The 16,581-nt window shown below is 45.6% G+C and overlaps 1 protein-coding gene across 1 annotated transcript in view; it reads right to left on the bottom strand.

Moving 5' to 3' along the window:
• The window catches only part of LOC119971106 (chromodomain Y-like protein 2), a 156,290-nt gene extending 146,088 nt beyond the window's left edge, over window positions 1–10,202 (bottom strand). The window contains exon 1 of the mRNA XM_038806261.1: window positions 9,997–10,202. Within this exon, the coding sequence (XP_038662189.1) occupies window positions 9,997–10,020 (24 nt within the window). The 5' untranslated portion in view covers window positions 10,021–10,202. The remainder of the gene's footprint in view (window positions 1–9,996) is intronic.
• Window positions 10,203–16,581: the final 6,379 nt, after the last annotated feature.

Genomic DNA, 16,581 nt, shown 5'->3' with positions numbered 1-16,581 from the left:
AGTAGGCTTACATTAACACTACAATTAAGTTACTGTGAAAATCCCCTTGTCGCCACATTCCAGCACCTGTTCGGGTACACAGAGGGAGAATTCAGAATGTCCAAGTCACCTAACAAGCACGTCTTTCGGGACTTGTGGGAGACACATGCAGACACAAGGAGAAGGTGCAAACTCCCGACAGACAATGACCCAAGCCGGGAATCGAACCTGAGACCCTAGCGCGCTGAAGCAACAGTGCTAACCACCGTGCTACCGTACCGCCCGTATTAACAAAAGGCATTAGGTTACAGATCAACCATCATCTCATTGAGTGGTGGCAGATGTAGCTCCAGGGGCTAAGTGGCTTTCTCCTGTTCATACAATCCTATCTCCAGAGCAGCTGGAAATGACATACAGCAGAATCCAGTGTAGACCAAAACAGAAAACATCTTCTTGATACCGGGAGTGCAGGAGTTTGAAGCCAAGCACTAACACCTGGAAGGTCCTCTTCCAACAGCTCCCACAGCACAAAACGCCCTTCAATCATTTAAGACCAACAGGGTGATCCTGGAAACTGAGCATCATTTTCTCAGGAAGTATCTTGAGAAGCCTCCTCTTGATGAAGGCAGACAGAAACCATGGCATTCAACACTACCTACGCTGTGCCAATTCAGCCCACTGAGAACTGGGGTTTCAGCCCGAGACTAAGATCACGCTTTAACAGTCAGCAGTGATCCCTGTGATCCTATATGCTTCGGAGATTTGGGAAACTTACAGCAGCACCTCACAGCACTGGAGAATAGCCACTAGTGGTGCCCTCGCATGGTCCTCCAAATCCAGTGGCAAAAAGGTGGTTCAACAGCAGCACCCTCTCCCACTCCAACCTCGCCAGCATCAGGACACTAATCACTGAAGACCTTCTCGGCTGGGCCGGACATGTGGTTTCTTTGCCTGACACCAGACTCCCGAAGCAACTGGCTCTTTAGGGATCTGCTCAAAGTCTCCCGAAGAGATCAAAGATCCCACTGAGTTGATTCAAGTCAGACGTCTGGAGAAACAGTGAGATGTGTGTCTGCCTATCAGTGACGAACAAGTATTTTACAAATATGATTAGGGAAAACAGTGGGGCTATAAAGATTAACTTCGAAGTGTGGAGATAACTACCAAAAGCCAGCTCCACAGGGTGAATTATATATTTTTTAATTCATTTTTATGGGATGTGGGCTTCGCTGGCATGTTGCCCATCTCTAATTACCCTTGAGAAGTTGGGGGCGAGCTGCCTTCTTGAACCTCTGCAGTTCCTGTGGTGTAGGTACACCCACTGTGCTTTTAGGGAGGGAATTCCAGGATTTTGACCCAGCGACAGTGAAGGAACGGAGATATGTTTCCAAGTCGGGGTGGTGAGTGACTTGGAGGGGAACCTTCAGGTGGTGGGGTTCCCAGGTATCTGCTGCTCTTGTCCTTCTAGATGTTAATGGTCGTGGGTTTGGAAGATGCTGCCCAATGGGGACTTGGTGAGTTACTGCAGTGCACCTTGTTGATGGTACACGCGGCTGTTACTGTGCGTCGGTGGTGGAAGGTTTGAATGTTTGTGGAAGGGGTAGTCATCAAGGGGGACGCTGTGTTCTGGATGGTGTCGAGCTTCTTGAGTGTTGTTGGAGCTGTACTCATCCAGGCAAGTGGGGAGAATTCCATCACCCTTGTGACTTGTAGGTTCAAAGGGAAAGAAACAGTATAACCCTCGGTAAGAGAGAGAAGCTAACGTCAGAACTGCAGCAAGTTACAGAGTCTCCTGAAAGAAGCAGCTATTCTCCACCTTCGCTGAACCAGCGGACTATTTCCCAGAAGTGGCCACCTTAACCTGCTTGTGGTAGTTATTTCATGGATTTAGCTCATGAAATTACTTAGTACTGGATGTTGTTTGGGAAAAGGGATATCTCAGCGTTCAGGTAATGTAGGTTTGGGAATCTAGGATTGTTTCATGTAAAATTATGTGTTGATAGTCAAGTCATCAGTCTATTTAAGTGTCACAATGTATTATAGCCCTTCTTGTCGTGTGTGTTTTGGTTTTAAGTTAATAAATATTTTTTAGGAATTATTCAGACAATGACTGGACTGTCCTCACCGGGTTCCACAACTTCCTCATTCATAGAAATCCTGCAGAAGGTGGCTATTTGGCCCATAGAGTCACTGACCCTCTGAAAGAGCACCCTACGTAGGTCCACTCCCCACTCTATCCCTGTTACCCCATGCATTGGTTATGGCCAATCCACCTAACCAGCACATCTTTGTACTGTGGGAGGAAACCGGAGCACCCGGAGGAAACCCATGCAGACACGGGGAGAATGTGCATATTCCGCACAGTCACCCAAGACCGGAATTGAACCCGGGTCCCTGGTACTGTTTGACAGCAGGGCTAACCACTGTGCTGCCCTATTATACCAGAAAAAAACCCATACACCACAATAAACTGGGGTTCCAAGTTACCCTGCTGGGTTTCTGGGATACCTGCAGATTTAACAGCAGCATGGCTCGTAACACTTGTGAGCGACCAAAAATGGCGGAGGCTCATCCAGGAGAGCGCAGAACACATCAAGATACTTACAGAGTGAAGTCGAGGCATTAGAGGGAGCGCACAAACCTTCAAATAACCCATCGACCCAACCCTTGTAGCGGCACCTGCCCCGCATATGGCAGAGTCGTAGACCTCACAATGGACTTGTCCGCCTCAAAATCCACTGAACCAGAGGGAAAGCAAGTAATTCCCGATCCCAAAGAGACTGCCCCAGAGAGTAAGACCACAGAATCATTGCCAGAGGCAACGTGGTTGATTCTTAACCAGGTTTGCCCAGCATGCCATCCAGTTGCATTAAAGAAGGAAATTAGAGATATGCATTAAATGGTCTTGCCAGCAATACCCTGATCTGTTGATTTGACATAAATTGGAGCAGTTATGATCAGAAATTGTCGAATTCAACGTTGAGTCTGAAGGCTGGAAAGTGCCTAATCAAATAATGAGGGAGTGCTAGTGCTCTCTGGACGCTGTTGTTGAGCTTCATCCAAGCAGTGTAGGAGGCCGAGGACAGTGAGGTCAGAGTGGGAGTGGGGCGGACAACCAAAACACTTCAGATTTCCAGCATCCGGACTATTTTGTTTTGTTGAATTAGTGGGAAGTTACCATCAGTAGCCAAGTTGACTAAACTCTGGTTGTCAAAGATTGGTGGTAAGACCATGAATTCACATTTCTGCAGTGGTATGAAGCTCTTTTATTGATTACAAACATCCAGCTCCTAGCTCAGTGTTTATACTCGAGCTACTTTCAAGCAAGCAGGTGACACAGCTGGCTAGAGAGAGCTGGCAGTTGAGTCGGAATATGCAAGAAGATTTGTCACTGTCAGAAGCTACAGGATCCTGCTACTCATGCACTATTGCCACCCTGTCTACCCGGGTATACCTATCATTTGTTATTCGATTCAATACATGCCAAAGTCAACTGACCAGTGGATTGGTTGAAGTTGCTCCAGCCCTACAGAACGCATTCTAGCCAAGCTATGAGAAAGGCGTCAAAGATCTTAAGAGCCCAAGCACAAAACTAAAGCAGGACCTGTTAATGCCAGGATCATTAGAGAGTCGGTGTGGCTGCATTCCCAACATCAGTCCAGAACAGTCACGAATACTAGCGAGGGGTTTTTTGCAGACCCCTTCTCCATCTTGCACAACTTCAGGCCAACAGTGCCTTTGGCATTTTGTCTCTCGGGTGGTCTCAATGCAGCATTACTCTCCACTTGCTGAGCGGAGGGGAGGATGCGGAAGCAATCGCTAGGTCAGAGACAAACTCGAGTTTGCCCAGTGCAAAGTCTTCCAGCTGCTCCATTGGATCAAACATCCGCAAACCCAAATCCTGGAGGAAATTATCTTCATTACAGTTGCCGCCGGTCTGGTTTCGAGATTGCAATCGCGGTGTCCTCCGGAGTTCATCTGAATTGTTTGAGGATGTTCCAAATTTAGCAGCGACACTTCATGGTGTTCATTGATGCAAATTTCAAGTGTAAGCACAATGCAGTCAAATTTTGCTTACTTTCATGTGTAAAATTTTATTCAGATCAGCAAATCAAGTTAATTATAGTATTATGTTCCAGAACTAAACAGCACTCAGACTTGGGTGTATACAATAGGCAACCTCTCAGAAGGTGCAGCTTGTCAGTAGCATCGATCTCCCAGAGCACTATTTCAGACTTGGTGCTGTGAACTAGAAATTAATGTCATAATGAAATGACACAATAGCTCCAAAGATACTTGAACAAAAGGGAATACCACTCAACAATGTCTACAACTGTGTCTACAGTTTGTACGGAAGGTAAAAACAATTAGAAGTCAATGGCCAATCAAATATCTGTACTCAAAAGCCTTTTAAGTTCATCATATTTACAGTTATCCTTGTTTTTGGCCTCTTTTAATGATCAATTTCTTAGTCAAAATTCCATTTTTGTGCTACTGTCAAAGGTATAAGCAAAAGTATTTGGCCACAATTCATTGAACATCACTCAATAAGAAAGAAGAAATTTAGCCACTTTATTCTGGTCAGGCGAACAATCTGTTTACATAATTTTTTAAAAATAGATCTTGATTATGGAAACATCTCACAGCATGATCTGCATGCAAAAGCATTGAAAGAGATTTGCCTATCTTCTATGTAGCACTACAATGAAGAGAAGACACAACTTCAAGGAAAACACCACTGATGTTGCATTTTCGTTAAGGGAATCACATTTACGTTTACAACCAGCCTTCTGGAACAAACATTCTGAGTCAAGAGACCCAATAACCCACAAGTACAGGTCAGTCCAGCTTTATTTAGGAAAAACAAGTAGCTCCATTTTCATAGGCATCCGAAACATTGCTCATCTGAGTTCCTGGTCCACCGGCATTTGGTTTGGTATTGTAACATGGCAAAGTAGCGTTGTGTTTGTCACGTAAATTACCACAAGAAATATTCCACCACAAACTAGATTTGCATCAAAATGTACTTGACTAAAACATGCACCATACAGCATGGTATTATTCCATGTGTTGACACGGTCCTAAAACAATGAAATTAGAACATTGCAGCGCAGTACAGGCCCTTCGGCCCTCGATGTTGCGCCGAGCTGTGAAACTAATCTAAAGCCCATCCACACTATTCCATTATCATCCATATCTCCCCATAACCTCAGCTTCTCCACATTACTGAACTCTAAAGTCCTCATTTTGCATTTCCAAGCAGGACTCGGTGAATCGCTGGGAAGAGCGGGAATCCGGGATGTCTTCTCTTCTGTTTAATCCAAAGGGCCCAATTGGCGTGACATTATTGTCAACCCACACTGGGGAATCAAACCGCACACGTTCCTTTAGCTCAGTTGGCCGGATGGATCCAATGGATCCCTTTTGGATTGCACATACAGATGTAAAATACATGAACAAACAGGAGCTAACTGACTATCACAATGGCTCAGTGGCTAGCACTGCTGCCTCACAGCGCCAGGGACCCGGTTCGATTCCAACCTCGGGTGACTGCCTTTGTGGAGTTTTCACATTCTTCCAGTGTCTGTGTGGGTTTCCTCCGGGTGCTCTGGCTTCCTCCCATAGTCCAAAGATGTGCAGGTTAGGTGGAGAGGCTATGCTAAATTGCCCCTTAGTGTCCAAGAGCTAGGTGGGCTTACGAGGAAAGGGCGGGGCGGGGGGGGGGGGCGGTTTGGCCCTAGGTGGGGTGCTCTTTTGGAGGGCAGGTGCAGACTCTATGGGCAGAATGGCCCCTTCTGCACTGTCGAGATTGTACGAATATACACTGCAGTTTAAGAGATTGGGGTGGACCATAAGGATGTGAGAAGGGCCTGTTCTGTGCTGTACTGTTCTATGTTCTATGAGGAATAAATAGATTGAATGTTAGGCCGTCTTTCCTTTCCCAGGGTACATAGAGTCTCTGGACTACACTGCCAACTCTCTGCAAGGGGGAGCTGGACCAGTTCTTGACAACAGCAAAGCCAAGAAATTGAAGACAAAGTGTTGGGCCTCGGCTGGTTTCAACTACTTACACAACTACAGGAGGAAGGGTTCAGTCATGATGCCCATGCCATTGTAATGTGTGCCAGACTTGATGGACCATCCGGTCTATTCCTGACTGTCACGTTCATGCTTGCACCGTCATTGAAATCTCATACATTTGGTTCAAATCAATACACTACCTCCGCACCTAGATTCAGAACTGGAGTCCAAATACTTTCAAACAAAGGTTAAATATTGAAGAGCTGTCACTTGCCCAGTTACAGACCAGACAATCTGCTTTTGATCTGACTTGTGCTTTACTCATGAGCATCTTTTGTTAAAAAAGCGTACAGACCACTTTTCTTATAAGTTTCAGGATACATCTACAGCTGACAAGACATTGTTTAAAAACAGACCAATGTCGTAGATTCCCTACAGACCAGGAGACCATTCAGCCCATCAAGTCTGCACCGGCTCTCTGAGAGAGTGCCCCTTCCAGACACACATCCCCACCACCCTATCCCCTTAACCCCACCTAATATTTTGGACACTAAGGGGCAATTTAGCGTGGCCAATCCACCTAACTTGCACACCTTTGGACTGTGGGAGGAAACCGGAGCACCCGGAAGAAACCCACGCAGACACGGGGAGAATGTGCAGACTCCACACAGACAGTGACCCAAGGCCGGGTCCCCGCCGTTGTGAGGCAGCAGTGCTAACCACTGTGCCACCCGATGCCGTGCCGCTTCAATGTCATTGAAAGGCCATCCTAAAACTGCACAAAGATTGGTTACAAAATCCAGCCTCATAAAACACTGGGGGTCAAATGTTACTGAAATGTCACAACAATGTTGTGAAAGCCAACTTGAAAATTGGTCAAATATTTGGCTATTTCAAAAAGAAAGCAGGGTTCTCTGCATATTTAACGAAAAGGTGTGATTCTGATTTTAAAATAATCTATTACTTGGGTTTAATTTCTGCCTCCAGCACCTATTCTCCCTCGTCTGCTTCCTTGCTCCCTTTCAATTGTGTCTTCGAATCATTTTCTACTCCAGCAGCATCATTCTTCCATGGATCTCTTTCCACTGGAGACACTCAAAGCTTGTGGTCCAGCCAGCAATTTCTCTCTCCACTTCCAAGCCACCTGGTCTGGCCTCCCCAAGTGTTGTCCCCACCATCCTCCTGCTACCTGGTATCCGAGTGATGGGAGTGTTTAGATTTCAGAAACAAAAGGGAAAGGTTCCGAGGTGTAATCACTAAAGGAATGACAAAAGCTCACAGGTGTGACACTCTGCTGGAGATGTATCAACAGTTTCTGCTTCTATTTCAGATTTGCAGCATCTACAACATTTTGCTTTCCTTTTTCTTTCAATTGACGTTGATTGAGGAATAACTATTGATCGGGACACTGGGTAGAACATCTGCTCACGTTTGAATACTGTAATGGGGCCGCTAACTTGTAGATTGCATGGAAGAATGAGTTTGAGAAGGGCATAATAGGACACTATAGCTCAGAAGGAGGTTATTTAACCCAATGTCTGTGTTTGTGGCATTGCCAACATCTCATCTGGAACTGTCAGCACCATTTTCGTCCTAAATATGAAATGGTGCAATGAGACTTGTTTTCAACCTGATGAAAATGCAGATAGGATGGAGTGTTTAGATTTCAGAAATAAAAAGGGAACGGTTCCGAGGTGTAATCACTAAAGGAATGAATGATACTATTGCAATTGTATCAATTCGCACATAGCTTTCCTGGAATTTATTAAGCATCTCCCTTGGAGTAATATAGAACAGCTTAGCTCTATTCCAACCAATTTAGTTAGCAAAGGAGAGAGCACTTCTTGAAATGGTGATCTGGAATGATGTATGTTGGGGCAGTACTGGACTCTGGTCCTCCAATAACCAACCCACCTCTCCACTTTGGTTTTAGTGTAAAGGGTGGCAGTGGGAGGTTGGTTGGATGGAGGAGAGGGGTTGGTGGGTGTCACGGGAAAGCTACCCCGATGCGGACAAGACTTGAGTTTAATTGAGGTGAAACAGGTCCGAGATGCGACACTCGGCAATAGAACATCGCTGGACAGGAAGCATCTTGGTGACACGTTGGCGACAACTCCCCGCGGGTGCAGCAGCATCCATCGCAACTGCAACATTCAGAGCGAACCCCCGTGTAACAGAATGAGGCGCAAATCAAGCTGGTTTCAACGAGTCCACCGCAAAATCCTCAGGGCGTCCTTCCAAAGCCAGCAAACTGGGAGACCAAAGTCTCTGGGAGGTGGTCACCGTGGAGTGGGGCAACCCCTTGAAATGATGGGTTATCGCAGTGAAGAGAGCTGGTGCTCAAATGCCCAACGCAAGAAGCTTCCAAAACCACCCCAAGGACTAACTAACTAACTAGCTGGCTAACTGGCTGTGCTAGTCGGTTACAGAGGTTTGGGAGAGGGGGGGGGGGGGGGGGGTGACACACAGCAAGGTCTGATTTTCCCAACTCCTGGCCATCGTCACCACTGCCTCTGGCCAGCCAGCCAGTTCTTCCTCTGAAATTCACCAACGCGTTAGTTTCCAGTGGAGCCTTGTCCTATGGCGCGTACATTTCCATTGCATTTTTCAACAGAGGCGGTCATAACGCCCCCACTCCTTCCGTCTCTCTCCAACACACACACATACACGGGGGGGGGGGGGGGGCTTCACACAATCTGATCAGCTCCAATAACCAAGGCTGGGGGATATGTTGACCATCAGTTATTGCAGAGTGGCTACTCTTAAGCCATTCTCCCCCAGGAAGCCACCACCAGGCAGTGCCTCCCTGCCCTGTATCTCTTCCCTTACCAAAATATTGCCTGATTTAAAAAAACAAATCCACACCAGGCTCATTCAAGCTTCCCACCAAAATAAAATTAAGCCTTCCATGTAGATGCTACACATCCATCATCCAAAAAGCTTGTGACACTGCAACGGGATTGGGGGGGGGGGGGGGGGGGGGGGGGGAGTTATGCTTGACCTGTGACTAATAAAAAAAACACACACTGCACCTTAAAATGCAACTGCTGGAAGTAAATTCAAATCACTCTCCCCAAGCTGGGTTATTAATTATAAAACTGGTGGCAGACTTTCCTGAACCATCCACAGCAAGCACATCTTACGAGCTGCTAAATGTGCTTCACAGCACACGTATTTTTTTTTAAAACGTGTGCATCAGTAAAAAGTGCAACCTGCCAACCCATAAGGAGCCACCTTACGGCATGTTGTTAAAGCCTAATTCTCCCAGCCAGCTTAATGCAGGAGAGAGAGGATAATATATATAAAGTAGATCTCACGGGGCTGAAGGCTACAGGGAGATAGAGAGAGAGAGAAAAGGGTGCAAAATAAAGAGTGATGATGAGATTTGAAACTCCATCCACTCTTCAGCTTCCTGCACATTAGATGCGAAGAGAAAAAAGTCGTCAGCCGTCCTGTCATTGAATTAGTGCGTACACACTTCATGCTGCACTCATTCCTCCTACCACCTCGCCAACCTGGAGTTCTCCCCCCTCCCTCCCTCCTTCCTCCTCTCCCTCCCTCCTTCCTCCTCCTCTCCCTTCCAAGGCTCTAATCATTGTAGTCTTGCACCTATCCCCCCTCAGATGCAACCGCTAACTCTCTCATTTCCCCCACCCACCCCCTGTCCTCCCCAAGGCCTATCATCAAGCAATAGCATTTAAAGCATTAAAAGAGAAAGCAGGGCGACAGCGCTCCCATCCCATAGCTTCTCCCCCCGCCCGCTCCTCCTCCTCCTCCCCGTGTGCAAGAGAGGGCGAGAGAGAGGGGGAGAGAGAGAGAGAGAGAGGAGGGGAAAAAATGCAAGCAAGCCAGCCTCGGAAGAGCTTCAGCTACTTTCTTAACGCTCCCCCCTCGTGTTGTATCCAGTTGGAGTCGGGGAGGTGGAGGGAGGGAGGAAAGGGGAGGGGGGGGGGGTGATCAGCAATATTTCTACGTATAAAATATTAAGAGCAGTACCTCGTACAGATCTCCTGAAGCCATCCCGCTTTTAGACGTGGTGGCTTGCTTGCTGCTGCTGCTGCTTCTGGTGGTGGTGTTGCTGCTGCTGCTGTTGTTTTGGCGGCCGGGTTGCTTCAGTGCTCCTTTGCAAGCTGACACACACACATTCACATACACACACACACACACATATACAGGGGACTGGGTTAATGCGCAGAATCCGGTGCGAGCGTCGCTCTCTGGCTACACTGTAACAGGAGGAAGTAACGAGACGCCCCATCCAATCCTGCAGCACCGTGCAAACTAACACGGCCAACCCCACGTGCTGGGGAGGCAGAGGACGAGTAGCCAGATTTGGGGGAGGGGGGGGGGACTACTACTCCCCCAGCAATGACTTACCTGCCCGGGCTTTCCTCTCCCCATGCCACCTGAGAACAGAGAGAAAAACATTTTTTTGTGTTTCTTCATTTTTGGGGGGGGGGGGGGGGGCGGGTGGACACTCCCAATGGTTTAGCCATTGCTTTGGAGAGCAATTATTTTCCCACTAGAATTCCTTTTTTGCATTGGTATTTTTTCAAGTGATGTTAGACATGGAACAGACAGTGCAGAAGGAGGCCCATCGAGTCTGCACCGACCCACTTAAGCCCTCACTTCCACCCTATCCCCATAACCCAATAACCCCTCCTAACCTTTTTGGACACTGAGGGCAATTTAGCATGGCCAATCCACCTAACCTGCACGTCCTTGGACTGTGGGAGGAAACCCACACAGACACGGGGTGAACGTGCAGACTCTGCACAGACAGTGACCCAGCGGGGAATCGAACCTGGGACCCTGGCACTGTGAAGCTACAGTGCTATCCACTTGAGCTACCGTGCTGTCAACATTCTCATCGGTGAAACAACTTTGGGGAGCACATTTTCAATTCATTCCCCCTTTAGCATTGGTATTTTTTGAGTCAACTATCTCGATTGGTAAACCGACTAATCACTCCTTTGGAGGGCAAAATCTTGACAATTCTTTTAATTAAAATGTTGGTATTTTTGAAAGTCACATGATCAATGGTTTGGCAATGTGCTTGGGAGAGCGAAATATTGACAATTTTTTTCATTAAAATGTTGGTGTTTTTGAAAGTCACATGTTCAATGGTTCAGCGATGTGCTTTGGAGGGCAAAGAAATTCACACTTTTACGTCAAAATATACGTTTGCATCAGTACCTGTCATATTCCCAGTAGCAACATGCCACAACATTGTAGAGAACATGCTTACAACATTTTAATTGAAATATGTATTTTTTTTTTAAAAAGGTTCCGAATAATTGGTCCTCCCCATGTTGATTTTTGTCCTGTAAATGCATTAAAGATTGTAGCTGGATTATACACATATTCATCGAATATGCTCGTGATAGGACTGCATCTATTTACATTGTAATATTTGTGATATGGTTATTTTCATACTGGTTTTTCAGGACAAAGAAAAGGTTATTGTGATCAGCAAACAGCGAACTCGGAGCAAAGTTTGCCTCAGCACCTTAAAAAGAGAGGTATATGAGTGGAAGTTCAAGGATATCCTCATTGGCGCAGTAGAACTCTCTAAACGCACTGGGTGCTCAAAGTGCAAGTGCTTTATGACAAATTTTGGAATTGACATGATTTGGGACCTGCTACACGGAAGATTGAGTTGACTAAAGTTCTAATTTACAATCCCTTCTAAAAGGCTATAGTCTGATCCGATCAATAACTCGCACCCATTTAAGTCAAATATATCAGGAAGATGAGTGGTTAGCACTGTTGCTTCACAGCCCCAGGGACCCGCGTTTGATTCCCAGCTTACGTCACTGTCTGTGCGGAATTTGCTCATTCTCCCTGTGTCTGCGTGGGTTTCCTCCGGGCGCTCTGGTTTCCTCGCACAAGTCCCGAAAGACGTGCTTGTTAGGTGAATTGGACATTCTGAATTCTCCCTCAGTGTACCTCAACAGGTGCCGGAGTGTGGCGACTGAGGGATTTTCACAATAACTTCATTGCAGTGTTAATATAAGCCTAATGTGACTCTAATAAAGATTATCATGATGACTAATTGTGCCGCACCATAACTGCCGATAGCAACGGAAACCGCCATTATTGTGCGAACCATGGTGAGTTGGCAACCAATGTGAAAACCTTAGCAAAGGGTCATCCGTTTTCCTTTCCACGGAAGCTGCCTGGCGTGCTGATGTTTCAAACGTTTTTGTGTTTCAAATGAGCTGGTGGTGTAAACAACTCAAGCTATCCTCCCAGGATTTATGGAATCGTCAGTCCTTTGAGTTGTATGCATGCTTTGCACAGCTGTGGCCGCTGGATGAATATCAGGTGTATCCTCTAGGTGTGTCCACTTATCTCCTGAGTATTGCCTGACTGATGGCCAAACCCTGAAATTTCCTGAAGTGATTCACACTTTCATTAATCATCACAGACCTGCTTTCACCCTCTTATTCCATACCTTCAGTGCTACCATATTTGGCCAGATTTCTCTCGACTTTGCGTTTCCCTCTTGATTTTTCCTGCACGTTTTCTTCTTTGTGCACAAGTATTATCACAACAATTTTGGCGATACAATCGGGTAGGCATGTGGGAATATGCACAGGTTGCAGCGACATATTGGAAACCAACTAATATTGTGCAAAGTGTGGGCCCCTTCATAGATGATTATTCTGGAACTTGAGTTGCTGGTGAGCAGTGAATAGCAGGATGCGACAGTAAGTGACAGGTTGGTGACAGGAATGTATATCTTTCAGACGGAGAAACCTAGGTGGTGGGCCCAAGGCAAGACAGTGCAAATGTTGAAAGGAATGCCGGCAAAGAAGGAATTGCAGTTATGTAGCGCCGTCCACAACACCAGGTCATCCCCAAGTGATTTACAGCCAATGAAATGCCTTTGAAATGGTATCTCTATTGTAATGTAGGGAACACAGCAGCTAGTTTGAAGAAAACGGTGCCCCACAAACAACAACGAGCCAAAGACCAAATAACCTGTGTTTTTAGCGAAAATAAAAACAGAAAATGTTGATCATCAAAATGACAAAAGCTCACAGGTGTGACACTCTGTTGGAGATGTATCAGCAGTTTCTGCTTTTATTTCAGATTTGCAGCATCTACAACATTTTGCTTTCCTTTTTCTTTCAATTGACGTTGATTGAGGAATAACTATTGATCAGGGTAGAACATCTGCTCACTTTTGAATACTGTAACGGGACTGCTAACTTGTAGATTGCAGGGAAGAATGAGTTTGAGAAGGGCATCATTGGACACTATAGCTAAGAAGGAGGTTATTTAACCCAATGTCTGTGTTTGTGGCATTGCCAACATCTCATCTGGAACTATCAGCACCATTTTCTTCCTAAATATGAAATGGTGCAATGAGACTTGCTTTCAACCTGGTGAAAATGCAGATAGGATGGAGTGTTTAGATTTCAGAAACAAAAGGGAAAGGTTCCGAGGTGTAATCACTAAAGGAATGAATGATACTATTGCAATTGTATCAATTCGCACATAGCTTTCCTGGAATTTATTAAGCATCTCCCTTTGAGTAATATAGAACAACTTAGCTCTATTCCAACCAATTTAGTTAGCAAAGGAGAGAGCACTTCTTGAAATGGTGACCTGGAATGATGTATGTTGGGGCAGTACTGGACTCTGGTTGAGGTTTCAGATTCCTATCACACAAAAGTGTGATGCATTGAAGTGATAAGTTCAAGAATGTCTGATTTATCCAATTTAAGACCTGGTTCCAGATATTGTTGCCAGCAACCTTTCACACATATGCTTGAACATTTACATTATCTTTCACAGACATTCATAATCAAAGGGGTTAGAAGCTTCTCTCTTTCATGCAGCAGCTACGGAAATCCTGATGTGCTGGCGAACTGAATACATCTAAATGGAATAAATACTGTGTAAGGCTGTATCTGTCTTACAGTCAATAATGTCTTCTTCATTTATAGAATCATAGAAACTTAATGTAGAGATGCCGGCGTTGGACTGGGGTGAGCACAGTAAGAAGTCTTACAACACCAGGTTGAAGTCCAACAGGTTTGTTTCAAATCACTAGCTTTCGGAGCACAGCTCCTTCCTCAGGTGAATAAAGAGGTAGGTTCCAGAAACGTATACATAGACAAAGTCAAAGATGTAGGACAATACTTAGAATGTGAGCATTTGCAGGTAATTAAGTCTTTACAGATCCAGAGAGAGGGGTAACCCCAGGTTAAAGAGGTGTCTCAAGCTAGGACAGTTGGTATGATTTCACAAGCCCAGGCCATATGTTGGGGGGGGGGGGGGGGGGGGGGGTGAATGTAATGCAACATGAATCCAAGGTCCCGGTTGAGGCCGTACTCGTATGCGGAAGTTGGCTATAGATTTTTGCTCGGTGATTCTGCTTTGTTGCACGTCCTGAAAGCTGCCTTGGAGAACGCTTACCCGGAGCTCAGAGGCTGAATGCCCTTGACTGCTGAAGTGTTCCCTGACTGGAAGGGAAAATTCCTGCTTGGTGATTGTCGCGCGATATATCCGATCATGCCTAGGTTCCAAAAATGGTTCATCAGTTGCCATCTTGAAATATTTGGAGTTAAACCAATTCGACAGAGGTATTGCTAAAGGATAGGGCAACATTTTGGCAATTGCTTAGAAACTGATGGTTCAGCCTATGTGTCAGAAATTGCATAAAAATTGATTATCCCGCCAGTAATGTATCATTGTCCTGTTGTCAAAGGTGGACCATGTTATCTTTACATTGTCATTGGAATTGCTAATAGTTTCACTCGGCTTGTTCAATCTCCAAATGGAGATTGTATTTCTACCTTGATTTAAAATTGACCGAGTTCCTTCAAAGCACTCAACAAAACATCAATTTCCAATGTTGACAACCTTTGGTATATATCTATTTGACATTTCAGAGGAATACCAAATACAAGACCTGCTTGCATAATTTGGAAGAATCTCAAGGATAACTTTGTGATTGATTTTTTTTACTGTTTGTGCAGTAAGGTGCCTGAACCAGAATCTACCCTGGAGCATGTGACAATTTTAGGATCATCTCAGCAGAGCCGAGTGAAGCGTGCTCTAATTATAGTTGGAGGGTTTCTCATGAATGCTATACTTCTGTTGTACCAGCCTTAGCCTTCAATGTACAATCAACTTCTCTGTCTCTGTGATGCAGGTCAATTGGATTGTGTCAACAGTAATGCTCTCACCTCTGAGTCAGATGGTTGTGGGTTCATGTCCCCCTGTAGGAACATAGAGCATGGAACATAGAAAATACAGCAGAGAACAGGCCCTACGGCCCACAGTGTTGTGCCGAACTTTTGTCCTTGATTAAGAATAAATTAATCTACACCCCATCATTCTACCGTAATCCATGTACCTATCCAATAGATGCTTGAAGGTCCCTAATGTACCGACTCAACAACTTCCACAGGCAGTGCATTCCATGCCCCCACTACTCTCTGGGTAAAGAACCTACCTCTGACATCCACCCTATATCTTCCACCATTCACCTTAAATTTATGTCCCCTTGTAATAGTTTGTTCTACCCGGGCAAAAAGTCACTGACTGTCTATCTATTCCCCAGATCATCTTATAAACCTCTATCAAGTCTCCCCTTATCCTTCTCCATTCTAATGAGAAAAGGCCTAGCACCCTCAACCTTTCCTCATAAGACCTACTCTCCATTCCAGGCAACATCCTTGAAAATCTCCTTTGTACCTTTGCCAAAGCTACTACATCCTTCCTAAAATGAGGCGACCAGAACTGCACACAGTACTCCAAATGCAGCCTCACCAAGGTTTTGTGCAGCTGCATCATCAACCCACGGCTCTTAAATTCAATCCCTCTGCTAATGAGCGCTTGCACACCATAGGCCTTCTTCACAGCTCTATCCAGTTGAGTGGCAACTTTCAAAGATCTATGAACGTAGACCCGCATGATCTCTCTGCTCCTCCACATTGCCAAGAACCCTACCGTTAACCCTGTATTCCGCATTCATATTTGTCCTTCCGAAATGGACAACCTCACACTTTTCAGGGTTAAACTCCATCTGCCACTTCTCAGCCCAGCTCTGCATCCTATCTATGTCTCTTTGCAGCTGACAACAGCCCTCCTCACTATCCACAACTCCACCAATCTTCGTATCGTCTGCAAATTTACTGACCCACCCTTCAACTCCCTCATCCAAGTCATTAATGTAAATCATAAACAGCAGAGGACCAGAACTGATCCCTACGGTACGCCACTGGTAACTGGGGTCCAGGCTGAATATTTGCCATCCACCACCACTCTTTGACATCTATCGGTTAGCCAGATCGTTATCCAACCGGCCAAATTTCACACTATCCCATGCCTCCTTACTTTCTGCATAAGCCTACCATGGGGAATCTTATCAAATGCCTTAATAAAATCCATGTACACTACATCCACTGCTTTACCTTCATCCACGTGCTTGGTCACCTCCTCAAAGAATTCAATAAGGCTTGTGAGGCAAGACCTACCCCTCACAAATCTGTGCTGACTATCCCTAATCAAGCAGTGTCTTTCCAAATGCTCAGAAATCCTATCCCTCAGTACCCTTTCCAT

Source organism: Scyliorhinus canicula, chromosome 9 (genome assembly GCF_902713615.1).
Source record: "Scyliorhinus canicula chromosome 9, sScyCan1.1, whole genome shotgun sequence".
In the NCBI taxonomy this organism is placed as follows: domain Eukaryota; kingdom Metazoa; phylum Chordata; class Chondrichthyes; order Carcharhiniformes; family Scyliorhinidae; genus Scyliorhinus; species Scyliorhinus canicula.
This window is presented reverse-complemented; position numbering and strand designations above follow the sequence as displayed.